This window comes from Haemorhous mexicanus, chromosome 1 (assembly GCF_027477595.1).
Source record: "Haemorhous mexicanus isolate bHaeMex1 chromosome 1, bHaeMex1.pri, whole genome shotgun sequence".
Taxonomy (NCBI): domain Eukaryota; kingdom Metazoa; phylum Chordata; class Aves; order Passeriformes; family Fringillidae; genus Haemorhous; species Haemorhous mexicanus.
In genome coordinates this window covers 123,350,668-123,366,231 of record NC_082341.1, presented here as the reverse complement: position 1 = coordinate 123,366,231, position 15,564 = coordinate 123,350,668, and the positions used below count along the sequence as shown (strand labels likewise).

General features: G+C 36.3%; 1 protein-coding gene across 2 annotated transcripts in view; it reads left to right on the top strand.

Annotated features, from left to right (window-relative positions):
- ARMC1 (armadillo repeat containing 1) overlaps positions 1–15,564 on the top strand; it is a 34,134-nt gene that overhangs the window by 597 nt on the left and 17,973 nt on the right. The window contains exons 2-3 of one of the 2 annotated variants that reach the window (XM_059861208.1): positions 2,103–2,303; positions 6,409–6,500. In XM_059861208.1, the coding sequence (XP_059717191.1) occupies positions 2,112–2,303; positions 6,409–6,500 (284 nt within the window). In that variant the 5' untranslated portion in view covers positions 2,103–2,111. Of the gene's footprint in view, positions 1–2,099; positions 2,304–6,408; positions 6,501–15,564 lie in introns of both variants that reach the window. The other variant, XM_059861218.1, reaches the window with a different exon arrangement.

The following is a 15,564-nucleotide window of genomic DNA, read 5'->3' as shown; positions in this document are numbered from 1 at the left end:
GCAGGTCATGGAGGAGGGTGAGGATTTCAGAGTTGTCGCCGGAGTTGGGACTTGGGAGAGATGGAGAAAGGTCTGGGGATAACAGAATCGCATAATGGTTTGTGTTAGAAGGGACCTTGAAGAGCATCTAGTTGTAACCCCCTACTCTGAGCAGGGACACCTTCCATTAGACCAGGTTGCTCAGAGCTCCATCCAATCTGGCCTTGAACACTTCATAGATATGGGGCATCAACAACTTCTTTGGGCAACCTGTTCCAATGGATCACCACTCTTACAGCAGTTTATTCCAGTATTTAATCCCAGCCTGCCCCCTTTCGGGTTAAAGACATTACCCCTTGTCCTACCACTATATGCCTTTATCAAATGTCCCTCTCCATCTTGTAGCTCCCTTCAGATGAGTGTAGTCTGATGGATTAGGTGGGGTAAAACTTGGTTTTGTGGGTGGGTTTTTTCAGAGTATTAGAAGGAAAAAGGCAAAAGGTCATCAGGATGGAAAGAGTTATAGGAATGATATGGTGCTTGGGACACAGACTTGGAGGTCAGAAACTTTGATTAGTATCAGCTCCACTACTGACTTGATTTTTAAGTCTTGAATAATAATTTCCTTTGTGTACTATGGAAAATAGTTAATAATACTCATCAGAGCTGCTTTGGCTTTGTTTGTTTGGTGGTTTTGTTTGCTAAGGTTTTGTTTTGTTTTTATATTAGAGTTTGTTCCTTTGGCAACACAAACTTGTATTGGTTGAGCTACTGTATCTCCCAGTTGATATCTTTTTGATTTCTGATAGTCCAGAGAAATAGTCTGGAGACTAATAATTGGCCTGTACTTTTCACTCTAGCAGTCTCCTGAAGTAAGAAACATTGACTTAGAGTTAACAGCACTTTTTCTCTGTGAAAATTTCAGAAATTATCATAATCTAAATGCATGTTTATGGTTCATTGGTTTTGATGAGTGTGATGAATTTATGTTCCTTGGAGGCCAACCGTCAGTGAAGAAAAACTATTTAATGCTGGCAAATGATGTTAAAAGAATGTGATTGCCTAAAAATTGTATTTGTTCTTTATTTGGGGGACAGTGAGTGATTTAACAAATTACAAAATGCATTCACTCCCACTTTTGTGCCTTAACTTACTTGGCTGAGTTGGTACTGGCAACAACCAGGACTACAGTTTGCATTTAATAGTTTCTGAGGCACAAAGACACTTTTATTTGCACAAAGGTTTTAGCATTTTCTCTGAGCAAACTTATGCTTTTGTTGCCTGTTAAGTAGTTATTATTAAACAACCCTGCAATCTGATATTCTCACACTAACACGTGTCTCCTTTGAAATTGATCTGGCGGTTTGGACTTCGACTGCAGCAAGGCGCGACCTGCTTGCTCTCTTTTTATCGAGGGATACTTATGGAAAGGAGAAAAAACAACTTGAACCCAGCCTCCAAAGCCCTTTCTGCCTTTGAGTGTATGGCATTGTACTAGTTATTTGATATATTGATGAAGAATAAAGCTTAACGTTCACTGTTCTTGATGCACTGCTAATGTTTTGTTGACTTTTGTGGTTCATTTTTTGTAAAATTTTTTGATTGCCAAAGCTACTCTGTAAATACTTTGGTTTTGCACCCTTGCACAGAAGTATCTTTATGGACTTCGAGGGTTTCTTGTGAGAAGACTGGATTTATTGAAAATATTTTTCACTACTGTAAGGAGAAAAAAACTGACACATAATACTCCCATAAAGATTGATTGGTCTGAAATGACATATAGGAAACAAATAAAAACCCTATTATCCAAATATATCTGTTCTCTGCATAGGAAGTTTAGATTTCCAGTTTATAAATTTCAGGACCCACATCCTTATCTATTGATTGCACTGTGCTGGAATGTGGAACTGGACAGACAGCCATTAGGAAGAGGGCAGGGGGGAAACAAGGAGAAAGCAGAGCTTCACACCACAACACTTATCAATTCCATCCACCTCCCATGAATCCTAGTCCTTGGGTTTTTTATACCTTTTTTTTTAGAGCAAATAATTGCCCTTGAGCTTTTTTTGTCTGTTTTAATTGATGATAAATGTTGTGATAGTAGTAATAATTTTTTTCAGCAGGTATTTTGTATGAATGGTGCAGAAAAGATGAATTCTGCTATGAGTGAGGAGCCTGATGCACTATCTGTGGTTAACCAACTCCGAGATCTAGCAGCTGATCCATTGAATAGACGGGCCATTGTTCAGGATCAAGGATGCCTGCCAGGTCTTATTCTGTTCTTGGACCATCCCAACCCTCAGGTTGTTCATTCAGCTTTACTAGTAAGTATTCTGGAGATAAATTTCTATGTTGGTAGGGAATTTTTAAACTTTGTTAAGCAAGTTGTTTAAACAAGCAATTTACAAATGAAACTGTTTAAACAATTCGTTTAAAGAAGTGAAAATGTGAATAACAAGTGTGTTTAAACTAGTGAAAATGTGAATAAGAATGGTTTTATATTCATTACATGTGGTTTTGGTTTGTTTTTTTTTTTAAAGCATGTATTTCAAAAATGACACATTGTTCCAGGGGATTTTTTTTTAATATAAAGATATTAATTTACTTTGCATTTTTCCCCTAATACAGCTATTTCACTTTTTGTGTGGAGGGAGGTAAGGACCCTTAAATCTCTTTTTTTTAAGATGAAGCCATAGAGCTTGGTAAATATGGACAGTGACTTGATATTCACTTTATAAAAATCAAAATCCAATCATAGGCTAACTTAGGTTAGAAACAACCTCCCGAGGCAATGTGGTCCTATCCCATGCCCAAATTAGGTGCACTCAGATCACAGCTCATGGTTGTGTTCACTTGATCTTCAACACCTTGAAGGATGAAGATTCCATAGCCTCTCTGGCACATTGTTCCAGTGTTTGAGCAGCCTCATGGTATTAGAAACAAACAAAATCTATCAGTATCTAATACAATTTGTTCCAGCTTTTGACTGTTTCTTCTCATTCTAAATCAAAAACACTGAAGTCCTGATTTCTTATCCTGAATTCTAATACTACCTTAAAAAATGTATTTTTTGCTTAGAAATGGGAGAAATGAAAGTCAGAATTTAGTCATTTCAAGAGCTGAATTAGAGTTCTAAAATTTTAAGTTGCTGAAGTTTATGTGGTGCTCCTTTTCTTTTTCAATTATGTCATTATTTAATTGTAAAGAATGTGAAAGAGCAAAGAGCTCTGGTTTTTACATGTGTACATGGCAGGTGTACATTATTCTTTATATCACTGAGACCTATCTGTACCATAATTCTTTGTTTTTAATTTGTGTTGCTTTCTTAGTGGATATTAGTGGATTTCTTGAAATTACTTTAGTGACTGATTTCTTTTGTGTTGGGGAGGGAGGTCCCATAAGGAAACCTGTGTCCTGCTAATTGCTTTTTAGGTTAGCTTTGCCATAGCATTTGACAGACTATAGTTTTCTTCAGTAGGAGAATGTAGATTTGTGTTTACTGTTCTGAAATGTGTTGCATTGATTTTCTTCCCAGTGTAGTTTCCTTAGGCTGTGATCTTAAAAGAAGTTCTTGTTTGCATGTCCCAATGTCTTTTTCCTTCCTTTGTTATGTTGGGCTGTGTATTCTCACTGCTTGCATGAGATCCACAAATCAGTCTCTTGATCATGTTAAAAAAACTAGTTCTACATAAAAGAACTGGTTTTGTCAAGAGTGATGAGCAGTAATCCAGTTTGCAGTGTGGCTCCACAGCCCCTGATAGTACTCAAGTTGTGTTGAAAAGAAATCTCCTTGGGTGGGGATGGGAGGCAGATGAATGGTTCCATGTAGTGATAACCTACAGCTGGAGTGGATTAAGAATCAGGATTTAGAGACCAGGATGTGGCTGCGATGAGAAATGGATCAGTTTACTGTGAAAACGTGTTCTGGTCTGCTACTCAGACTTCTTGTGTTAATGAGTTCTTGAACTGCTTAGGTTCTGAAGGTTTAAATATCTTTGCTGACAACTTTTTAGCCTTCATGTTTTATATTTTTCCATTCTAAAAAGTCTTTTTGTAGTCGTCCTGTTGGTCAAAAAGTGCTTCCATTTGAGTGGGAATAGTTAAAAGTAATGATCTTCCTTTAACTGTGAACCTAATAAAAGGATGTGCAGCACTGACTTTAAATTTCTTCTCATACTGCTCAGAAATTCCTGTACTTGAAATTGTAATAATCTGTATGAATCATAATAGTTCCATATTTAACTTTTTGATGTGTTGTAGAACTTTTCAGAGAGGGTGGTTTTTTTATATCTGATGAAGAATTGATATGTATGTTCTGTATATTTCTATTTCTGTTTTTCTCTAGTCTTGATATCAGAAATTCTTTATTATATACTTCAAATATTAAAATTTTTGAATTATATGAATTTAAAAAATCAGGAGCAACACAGGCAATACTACTATTTTTTCCACCCTGAAATTTGGACTAAAATTTTATGAAATAGAACCCTGAAGTTAAGGAACTACTTTAAAATTTCAGATAAAAACCATCAAAGATGTCTTTTTATCAAGACTAGCAGCAGTGTGTTTTGTGTTAAAGTATGCAGGTAGCCCTTTTCATTGTGTTGACCTTACTTGATGAACTCACCTATATGAGCCTTAAAGCTGACACAGGTGTTTAGCTGAACAGAGGCTGAGCCAAAGTTCATGTTAATAACTTTCCTTATGCTTTCAATGTATTGGATTGAATAAGTGTAAATGATCTCACTTCTTTGAAGGGATACCTTTCTATCTCATGTGGGAGGCAGGAGGGATGGGAACTTCCTAGTGTTAAAAAGTTGGGTCAATTAAGTTGTACTCATGACTTTGGCCTTATTTGAGCTGTGACTCAAAAAATTAGCTGTTAAGAGAATAGGTTTTTCCTTGTCCAGCTGAGTTGTACCCTTACTAAATTGCCAGAATAAAAAAAAGAAACTTGTTACACCAGGAAGGATACATTTCATAGCATGCAAGTTACTTGAGCTATATAATTTAGGTATTTCCCCATAGTTGAAAAGTAAGATAATTAATGGATATACAACATTTATAACCTGCAACTATTGATACTGGTCCACATCAGGAAATAACAAAAATCACATCTCAGGTGAGATGCCAGACAGCAGCAGTTTATTGAAAGGCAATAACGCAGTCTTGTTAATTTTACCTGTTATGTGCAGAAGATGACTTGGAAAAAACAAGCCCTGATGATTAGTCCTCTATTTCTGAAGGGATTAAGGAGCGTGTTATTTTTAAAGTAGTTACTGTGCAGTGTAGCTACTACATGGCTATATATAAAGAGTTGGTGTGCTTCTAAACCTTGTGTCACAAACCCCATTTTATAAATCACTGTATTTGTGTATTCCAGGATTTTTCAAGTGCAGTTCTTGTACCTACATCAGTAAAACACCTTTGGAGGCTCCTTCTAAGAAAACTTTCTCAGCACAAACAATTGAGAGATGTCTCATGAAAAGAAGGACCGACATTTTAATTGGAAGAGTGTTAGGTTAGGAGGATCATATGAATATGCAGTTGCCAGCTGGGGTTAACAGTGTAAAATTGTGCAAAGAGTCTACCTTGAAAGTCAAGTAAACAAAACCTTGAGCAACAAATAAGTGTAATTTCCCAGTTTAGGTCACAGTAACCTAAGAGGCTGGCTGCTGCTGGTGTTCTTATTCCTGTATGGAATGATGAAATTGCACTTAGTCTTCAAAAGCTTATACATGTTTTAGACCTCTTTTTGTGGACAGTAGGAACTTTGTAGTGGTGAGTTTTCTACTAGTTTTCTAGTACTAGGGGAGCCCACAGAATTGATGGAAATTATACTGGAAGCATCATGTATAAAAATTACTTTAGATCTCAGGTCACATAATTGTTTATTGGAAGGGACTTCTGGAAGTCATTCACTTCAGTTTCCTGTTTGAATTGGGACTGTCACCAGCACTCAATCAGGTCAGTTGTAGCTTTGTCTCGTTCATTCTGCAGTTCCACTAGGTCATCTGTTCCAGTGTTGTACTACCTTCAGAGGAAAAAAGCTTTTTATTATGCCTGATTTGAGCTTCCCAAGCTACAGTTTGTGGCAGTTCCCCCTTGTCTGCTGCTGTAGAGGAAAGTTGGGCTCAACCATCTTTGTAAAGGCTTCATGCATAGCTGTAGACAGCTGTTAAATTGTCCCTTAGGCTCTCAGCTGGTATTAGCAAACCCAGTCTCTCAGCCCTTTCTCATAGATTAGATTCTCTGTGCTTTCTGTGTATATATGAAAATAAAATATTTTTTTAATGTTTGTAGTAGGTGATAATTCTTTCTCTTCCTGTTAGACCTGCCTCTGTGACTGTTTTGCAGATGTGCACTCACAGCAATGGCTGGTAATGTACTGGATGTATTTCTGATCTGCTGTGCTCCTCTTTCTTTTAGGCTCTCCGCTACTTGGCTGAGTGCCGTGTCAACAGAGAAAAGATGAAAAGTGAATTGGGTATGATGCTCAGCTTACAGAATGTAATACAAAAGTAAGTTTACAATGGAATGTTTAATCCAAACAGTGTAAACATATAATTGTGGTACAAAGTGCAATGTGGACTGAATTTGTATGCTAAGTTTCTAATATTGCCTTCTTGAAATTATGTGGCTGCGACAATTAAAGATTTTCATTTTACGATATTTTGAAGTAGTCAGACCATAGCCTGCAAGAAGTATTAATTTGCAGCTCATTTGCCAAACAACAAATTTTCTTTGCCTTGTTACAAGATAATAAATTTTGTCCCTTTTCTTCAGGTTCTCTTATAATCTTTCTTATTATTGTATAAGGTTGCCATGCAGTAGTGCAGTTAAAGAAATTGCTTGGCATCTGCCACGTTTATTCTTTGAACCCTACCTTTGGGTAGGGAATTTGTTTCAGTGTATTTTTGGAAGTAAGTATCTGCAATTCTGTGTTGAGAGAACATTTGCAGGTGGAGTAGAAATTGAGGTTTATAGTGGTCTCTGATATCTTTGTATGAGGTGTCAGATGGGTTATGCCTCTTAAAATTTGTGGTTTTTTGATTTTTTTCAAGATTTCTAACTGCTGAGTCTTGAGTACTGGAAGATCTCTGTGTACATGCACACTGGAGATGATGCACTTAATCAACAGAAATTTGTGATTAACTAAGGTGAATCACTATTCAAAAGAAACCCCAATAGCCTCCTTCAAAGATTTTTCTGTCATTGCAGAAATTAACTTGCCATCAAACTATCTGAAGGTGATTATTTTACACACAGTTTGGTAGTGCTCTGTTGAAGCTCTGGACTCTAGAGATGTGAGGAGCTGTTCCATGGGGGTGGAGAAAAGTCATGTTTCTGCATTGGGATGCCTCAGATGAATGTTTAAAACAATTATTTAGAATAGGGTGAAACACAAGTGGAATTGTATATTAAATATTTAGGTAGAAAAGTTTTGAATAATTTGTTAGTTGAACCTCTGTCACTTGTGTTGTAGATGTACGAGTTTCTTTTAGGAAAAACACAAGGTTAGCCTTTGCTAGTTCCATCATCCCACAGCCCCACCAGTTTTGGCAGTGTGTCCTACACTAGATGAAGTTGCTCAAGGCCTTATCCAACCTGGATTTGAACATTGCCAAGGTTGGGGCACCCACAACTCCCTGGGCAACCTGTTCCAGTGCCTAACCACCCTCACTGTAAATAATTTCTCCCTAATATCTAACCTCTTTCCATTTGTACCTATTGCTACAGTTCCTGATGAAGAGTCCCTTTCTGGCTTCCCAGTAGGCCCTGTCAGAAACCAAAAGGTTACAATGAGGTTTCCACCCACAGCCCAAACTTCCTCAGCCTTTGTAAGGGAGGTGCTCCGGTCCTCTTACCAACTTTGTGGCTCTCCTCTGGACTTGCTCTGACATTTCTGTGTCCTTATGTTGAGGACACTGGAACTGTGCTCAGCAGTTTGGGTAGGGTCTCAAGAAAACAGTACAGGGGGAGAATCACCTCCTTCAACCTGCTGGCCACACTGCTTTTGATGCTGCCCAGGATTTGGGATTATTATTGGATATTGCAGGATTATTGTATTTCCCTCTGTCTGACACTCCTTATCCATATGTGTGATCGTGAAGGAGGGGAAATTATGGTTTGTACTCAGATTCTGTGGGATCTAGGAAATATTACTTCTGTTTTCCTTTAAGCACTTCTTTAATTGTGCTAAAGCTAAAAATGATTAGATATTGGCATGGAATTCAGCATTATTCCTCAGTATCGTCTTGTGATTCACCACTTAGGCAAAACACAAGGATTTAAAACATGTGTCTTAAAAAGAAAAATGAACAAAATTACTAAAATTTAGAAGAGGTGTGTCAATTTTTAAAAAATAATGTAAAAATTATAACTTTTGAAATGATGGGTGTTCTAATATGATGTATGGAGGAAAAAAATGGAATTAAGTCTTAGATATTCACCTTTTCTAAGGACAAGCATAATTAAGTGAAATATACAAAAGTCTTTGCTACTTTTATAATAACAATAAGACCTGAAACAGGTAATAACAGAAGCATGTGTTTCAAAAGAACTTATTCTTAGTATGGATTACATGTCTGTTTAGAATGCAGAGACATTCTGTAAAAGTTGAGAGGGGAATGGTAGTTCATTATCAGTCCCTGTAGCTTGCAAGTATTACTTGGGAAACATTAAAGAATTTTATGGAAATGTCTTCAACAACGTTTTCTTCTAGGTTTCAGTTTCAAGGGCCAAAAGAGCAAAGTTCAGATATGTGCAGAAAATGAGAGATAAGTCAATGAAAACTGGAAATCCTGTAGGTGTTTCTTTTTTTTTTTCCCCTAGAAAGCTCTTTGGCAGCAGTAAGAACATACGTTGGATTTGTGTGCTTGTAACATTTGGAAAGTGTGACATCATGAAAATTTAAATACATAGCATCTTAAACCACAAGACTTTGTCATGTGCTTGTCAGGATTTTAGGTTTTAATGTTGACAGGAAATGCTGAAGTTGAGTTTTGTACTGCCTGCATAAATATGGGGAAAGATGGTAGAAAAGTGCCGAGAAGATAAATGTAGACTTCTTTTTATCACAATTAGGTTTTGGGTTATGGGGTTTTTTTGTTAGAAAGGCTGTAGGGCAGAAAACAAGATCTCTGTCTTTGATTTGCTTTACAAAATGCAGGTTCTAACTTTTAATTGATTTCAGTTTTCCAAAGATGATGTAGTCTGTTGAACTGAAAATAGACACTAATGGATGCTTGGGTCTAAATTACTTCATGCTCTCTGTTCCTGTGTACTTTCCAGAATCTGTATATTTAACTCATTGCTCTAAAATATTTTTTTATTTTCAGAATTTAATTTGGGATTTAAATTTTTTTTTTGGTAGTGTGGTACAAAACTGCAAACAAATTATACAAAAAAGATAGGAACTTCTGTCAGAATTTTGCTTTTCCTGTTTTTGTTTCTTTCTTTCAAGTGAGACAGAGCCCAGCATCTTTTGGACCAGAAGCTGCAGTCACTGCTTCTTGCTCCTGACAGATGACGCACATCCTGTCATCTGAATAGTTCCTTTTCACCAAGGATTTTTCAACTCTCACTGTCCATTTTCTCACTTAACTAAATAATATTCAGTGGCTTTCCCTGTTCAATGCTGATTTATGACAAACTGTATTCTGCCACTGGTAAAGCTGTGGTATGTCTTCTCAAGCAAGGAAATGGAGTGCAGGCAAATCAAAAACTGAATAATTGTCATATTTCAAACTTAACTTTATGTTCAGCAGTGCTGAACTGATGCTGTGCTAGGAAGTTGAGGTGTTTTAGCACTCCAGTTCTCTTTTGCTTTCAGTTATGCAGATCCTGAAATTTGAGGGCTTTTCTCGTTGTGTGTCTTTTTATAAGCCTTGAAGGTTTCTGTGTTAGAGACCTCAGGTTCAGATACGGAATTTTTTCTCATAGCCTAAGTGCAGCTAACAAATCTAACAGATCTTTAGATGGTCAATGCCATCAACTGGAAAGTAGTTGGAATTGGTTCTCTACTGTTGGCATCTTTTAGTAGTACATGGGAGCCTCAGGCACAAGCCCTAACCCCTTCCATTGCAAGTAATACACAACCAATGGAAAAAGGCTATGCCACTTAATTAAAATCAATATCATGATGGCAAAATACTATTTCTTTCATGAAGACTATTGAGGATGAGAGTTGAAATTAAGTGCCACATGTTTATCCAATCATAGACTCATAGAATGGCCTGGGTTGGAAGGGACCTTAAAGATCATGTAGTTCCAACCTCCTGCCTTGGGCAGGGACACCTTCCACTCAACCAGGTTGCTCAGAGCTGCATTCAAGCTGTCCCTGAACACTTCTTGAGATGGGGCTTCTCTGGGCAGCCTGTGCCAATGCCTCACCACCCTCACAGTAAAGAATTTCTCTTGTGGTAGGGACCTCAGTGATAAGTGGTAAATTGCACTGCATCGTGAACAATGAGTAGGAAATATTTGGGACATCTGAATCTGACAGTTCTTTGAGGTTCCTTCATGTCTCCTTCCGTGGCTTATCAGTCCTCTAGTGTTATCTGATCAACTTTTTGCTGTTTTGCTTATTCTAAGTGTTAAAGCTTAGTTGTGAAAATGATGTTGCTGCTCAAAACTGATGTCTGGCTGATTCCTTAGTTGGTACTACACTTAAAGAACAAAGAATAGGTTTCAGGTTCACTGTGACTGATTTTCAAAGCATATGAACACTAGATTTTGCCAACAGAAGAGTAACAAATTTTAAATGTAGATCCTGTACAGGTTCTACAGGAGAAGTATGGAATGTCAGCTCTGAGGAGTACAGAATTAAAATTTGATGGCAGCTAGATATTGTTACGTTTAGGATTTGTTTTCTGACTGAACTTGATTTGGAACACATGACTTTCTAAGCTTATTCATGTGAAAGACTTTATATACTTTCACATTTTCTAGGACATATGAAGAGCTGTTTCAGCTTTCATGGAATACTTCAAAACATTTTTCAAGTATAAAAATTTCTGATTCCCTGTTCTTAACTTGCTGCTTTTTTCCTTAGCAAGGGAGATTTTTTTTTCTTTTGTTCACCTACATCTGCTTGCTTTTAAGTGACACTTGAGGCATTTTTCCATGTTATAAGCTAGAAATAAGCAATTGTGTTGGAGAGATAGCAGACCTTTAAAATCTCTACCTGAAGGTTTCCAAAGTTCTCTTTTTTTTTTTTATGGCTGATATTACAAAAATGTTACACTCCCTTGTCATGTGTACATGCAGAAGTGTTTGCATAAATAGGTAAAAAAAGAGAGAAGAGATTGAAGCTTTTTGAATACTGGTATTTCATTGTATTCCAGCAGTCATCAACAGTAATTTAATATTGAAAACTGGTTTAGTTGCTGGCTTTATGAATTGTGTAGAGGACTTAATGTGTCCATATGGACTTTCTAAAATGTTATTAGCAGCTTCTAGAATTAAAATTAATTAGGATTTATTGCCTACAAGGAAATACACTAATTTGTGTTCAGAGTGAAAGTGTCTTTTGATGGACAATAAAGGTCAAAGTTCATAATTTTTCATAATCTTTATGAGTAGCATAATGGTACTGTTTCAGTATAACTAGTATGTATTTAAAAAAAATGCTGATGAAGAGTCAATGTACTAAATAGCTCTTATTATGGAATGGCAAATTACTGAGAGTAAAATTCCAATTACTTAGCTAAAAGAGCTTTTCAAGATAGTCTTCCTTTGCCAGGTTGTCAGATTTAACAAGCTGAACTAAATCCAGTGCATTAATCAGCTCTTCCAATTTATTACTTGCCTAAGAAGATTAGGGCAATTAATATGTGTTTAATTAGAGTCCCTTGCAGATCTGGTAAAATACATGCAGTCTATAATTGCTGACTTCTTACTCAATTTTAATTTTTGGTAGTCTTAATTACCTGCACTTTTTGAAAATTTAATTATTCATTGAAACCAGCAAAGTTTAAATTTATGATATCTGACAAAGAAAAAAGGCAAGAGCCAAGTATTTCAGATAGTATTTGTTGAAATTAAAATAGTAGGGATGTTGCATCACAACAGTTTTATAATTTTTTTGTTGTGTGGCATACTATTTTTTCTTCTTTGTGAGAGGATGAATGGTTGGAGAAAGACAGGGCAAATGCCATATATTAATTAGGAGGTAGGCAAACTATGTATTTAAAGGGATATCTGATGATTAAAGGGAAGTTACCATAATATAGCTTCAAGATAATACTTTGTGAGAAATTACAGTTAAAAAACTGTAAATTTCTTACATTTAATGCATTTAGTTATTAAGCGGAATGCTTAAATTCTTATCTGCAAAGGAGAAGGAAACAGCTTTTTATAGACTGTAGAGATTTTATTTTTCTCTGCCTGAATTACTTAGTAATGCTGTTTATGTAGTCCTTGGCATGTGGGGTTTCTTTAACACGTCAAAGTTGAGAAACAGTTGAGATTGGGTAATGGGAAGCATGATTCTGTTGCATGATTATTTTTGAACTCTGCAATACTTGTGATTTGGCACTGAGACATTGTATTTTTGGAGAAAAATAGGGTTATCCTAGGCCTTGGATTTTCATGTGAGCAGTAGGCTCCAAAAACTTTGGTTTTAGTTACTATTTCCAAATTGTACTGTATCACCTGAAGGAAGAATAATATACACATCTGTCTGTTCCATGTTAACTTTCCTGGCCTTTCCTTTCCTGTTATTTTTCCCTATAAAATGACACCCCTGTTTGCTGGTGCATCTCTGGGCTGTGGGGCTCCAGTGTATTTATTGCTGGAGCAATGTGTTTATTAATAATAGAAGGTCACAGCAGGAAGATGCCTTCAGGCTGTTCTGTTCAGCATTGTTAAGCAAAGTAGCTTAATATCCCCCTCTCCTCTAGATACCCTGAGTTTCTTTAAAGAATGTTTTTATTGTATATTTTCTAAATGGTGCAAGTTTTGGAAATAGATTGTTTCTTGAAGTTACTTTTGAAAAAGCATTCTCTGCCCCCTTCCCCCCCAAAAAGCAAAACAATGAAGTATTACAGAATGTGGGAGACCTCAGTATGTCTTCTTTAAAAATACCATGTTATTTGTTCTAAATAACTGAAGGCTCCTTTTGTCCGTCAAAGGCTCTCTGGTATTTGAAGGAGGTTATATCTAGGGGAGAGGGTTTAATGTAGTGAGCTACCTCAGTTAGTTAGATGTGTTCTCAGTACGAGTTTTGCTCTTTTTGTTTGTGGCAAACTAACAAACAAAAAAACAACTAATGTCTTTGGTTCAGCAGTCTTTGTTTCCTCTAGTGTATTTCAGTGTTAGTAACCATATAGAAGGTTATGATCTCAATGTGGAGGTGTTGGCACAGGGACAAATGATGACAAATAAAACACAAAATGCATTAGTTAAAATCCTACTGTTGCAATATTGGTGTTAACCTAGACTTTAGTCGTAATGTAATAGGCTTTCTGGGAGAATTTTACAGCTGCTGTGAGGTAAGGAAATAAGGTTTAAAGTCTTGTAAAGGTGGATGTAATTTGTAAGAGTAGTGGAAGACTGGATCATCAGCAATTCAAATGTAACTAGCAGTTTACGTGTTGAAATACTGCTCTGAGTTTATATTTGCATGGGTTAATAGAAATTAGCAGTTATGTAAGTAACTGTTCTAAAAGTTTGTTTTGAGAGGTACAACTTAGGATAAGCTCACTGTTTATGTGTAGATTGATCACAAAAAGATAGAAAAGCATGACCTAATGAAAGGGTCTCCTCTCTGCCCTTACAAAATGGACTTTTCATGTTAGTGGGGGATTTTTTAAATTTTTTGTTTATCTCAGAACCTCTCTGCAGTCAGAGACAATACAGTCATCATTTCTACTTTCATGCAACTTGCTTAGTGAGCTCTACATGATCAGTACTGTTTCTGTACTCAACAGTTTAGGTGTTTGTTAATCTCTAGTTTGGGATTTTGTATTTTTTATTTTTTTCATTCTGTCATGTGTGGTTAATTCCTATTACAGTATTTTTGACTATGATCAGAAATACTGCATCGTTCTGCTCTCTGTTCTCCAAGCTACTGCTTTTACCTCCCAATGTTCCACTTGTTGTCTGGCGCTTTTATCAGGACTGTTGGTTGGGCAGCTTTACACTGCCTGATGTCTGTCTCACTGTTATCCAGGTACTGTGCTTCCATGGGCTTTTTCAGAGTACCAGTTCAGTACATACTGATTCAATGGAGCAGCTTTTACTCTGTTACGTTAAAACATTTGCACTCGCCATGAAACAGCAGAACTTTTGTTACTGGTTTCTGTGCAGCACTTGCAGTTGATTCAAAACTTTCTCTGACACGACTGTGCTTGCTTGCATTTCAACAGTTTCTTTTGCTTCTTTTCTTTGATAGAAATGTTCAGTTTTCTTGGCATTTTGAGTATTTCATATTAATTGATAAATCGTGAGATAACAAAGTAAGTAGTTGTTAATGCAGTGTTTTGTAAAGAGTACCTGCAAGTTCTTCTAAATCATGGCCTTTGGCTGGTTTACAATGACTGGTTTAAGAATGTGATAAGCAATGAAAGTAGCTACCTATCCATTGAGGTGCCTAAGTTGTACAGTGGTGATTTATGTACAATTACCAAATCTTCTGTTCCTAAACCTGGAAGAGCATTTTCAATGCCTGTTACTTAGTAAATAGGCATTATTCTTGCTTTTCTGACAGAGGGAGTGCCACAATTATAGTTGCTTTGAGTGCTTTCTGTTCAAATTAGGGAAAAAATTAGTTGGGAAGTTAAAAATGAGCTAGTTGCTTTTCACTGTAGGCAAAAAATATTGTGATGAGTATTGCAGAATTTAAAAAATAGAGAACTTTGAAACACTGGGAAAAATATTAAGTATAAAATAACTTTATTAAAACTACATCTGTTTAAAAGCCTTTTGTGCTCAGTAGGTTGTCTTATCCAGTTTCTTCTTTTTTTAGCAATTGTCTGAAACGGGGAGTTAAATATTTTAGGAAGTCATTGAAGCTTAAGATGTTTGACTTCCTTTTTTTTTTTTTTTCAGAATTTGTATTAAAACAAATAGGGAACTCAGAAATGTTGATTATAAAAAAATGAAGGGGTTTACAGAGTGAGACACAATATTATAATATGTTAAAAAAAATAGAATCCGAGTTGATATTTAAATAACTGTTGACTGTAGGATAGGAAGCAAATACTAATACTGAACTTAGTGCCTCAAGATCTGTCTGACATGGTGTGCCAAAAGGCAGCTTCTTTTCTTTTTGTGGTGCAGTTCTGTACCTGTGTTGAAGGGTAGAGATTTAAGTGGATTGGCAGAAGAGTCAGGATTAGTAGTGGCAATGACTCTAATGGTAATGGACGCCTCTAGTGCTCGATAAACCTTGTCATCAGCTGATGGTGAAAGCATTTCAAGAATACACTGACCTTCTCTGGTTGCTATTGAGTTTACAAGAAAAACTACTGAGGTAAATTCTTCAGTATGCTGACTTTTACTGATGCTTACTAAAATTAAGAGCTAAGAAGGCTTAAGATGCTTTGAAATTAAAGTAACAAATTGTGTGGTGAAGTATTT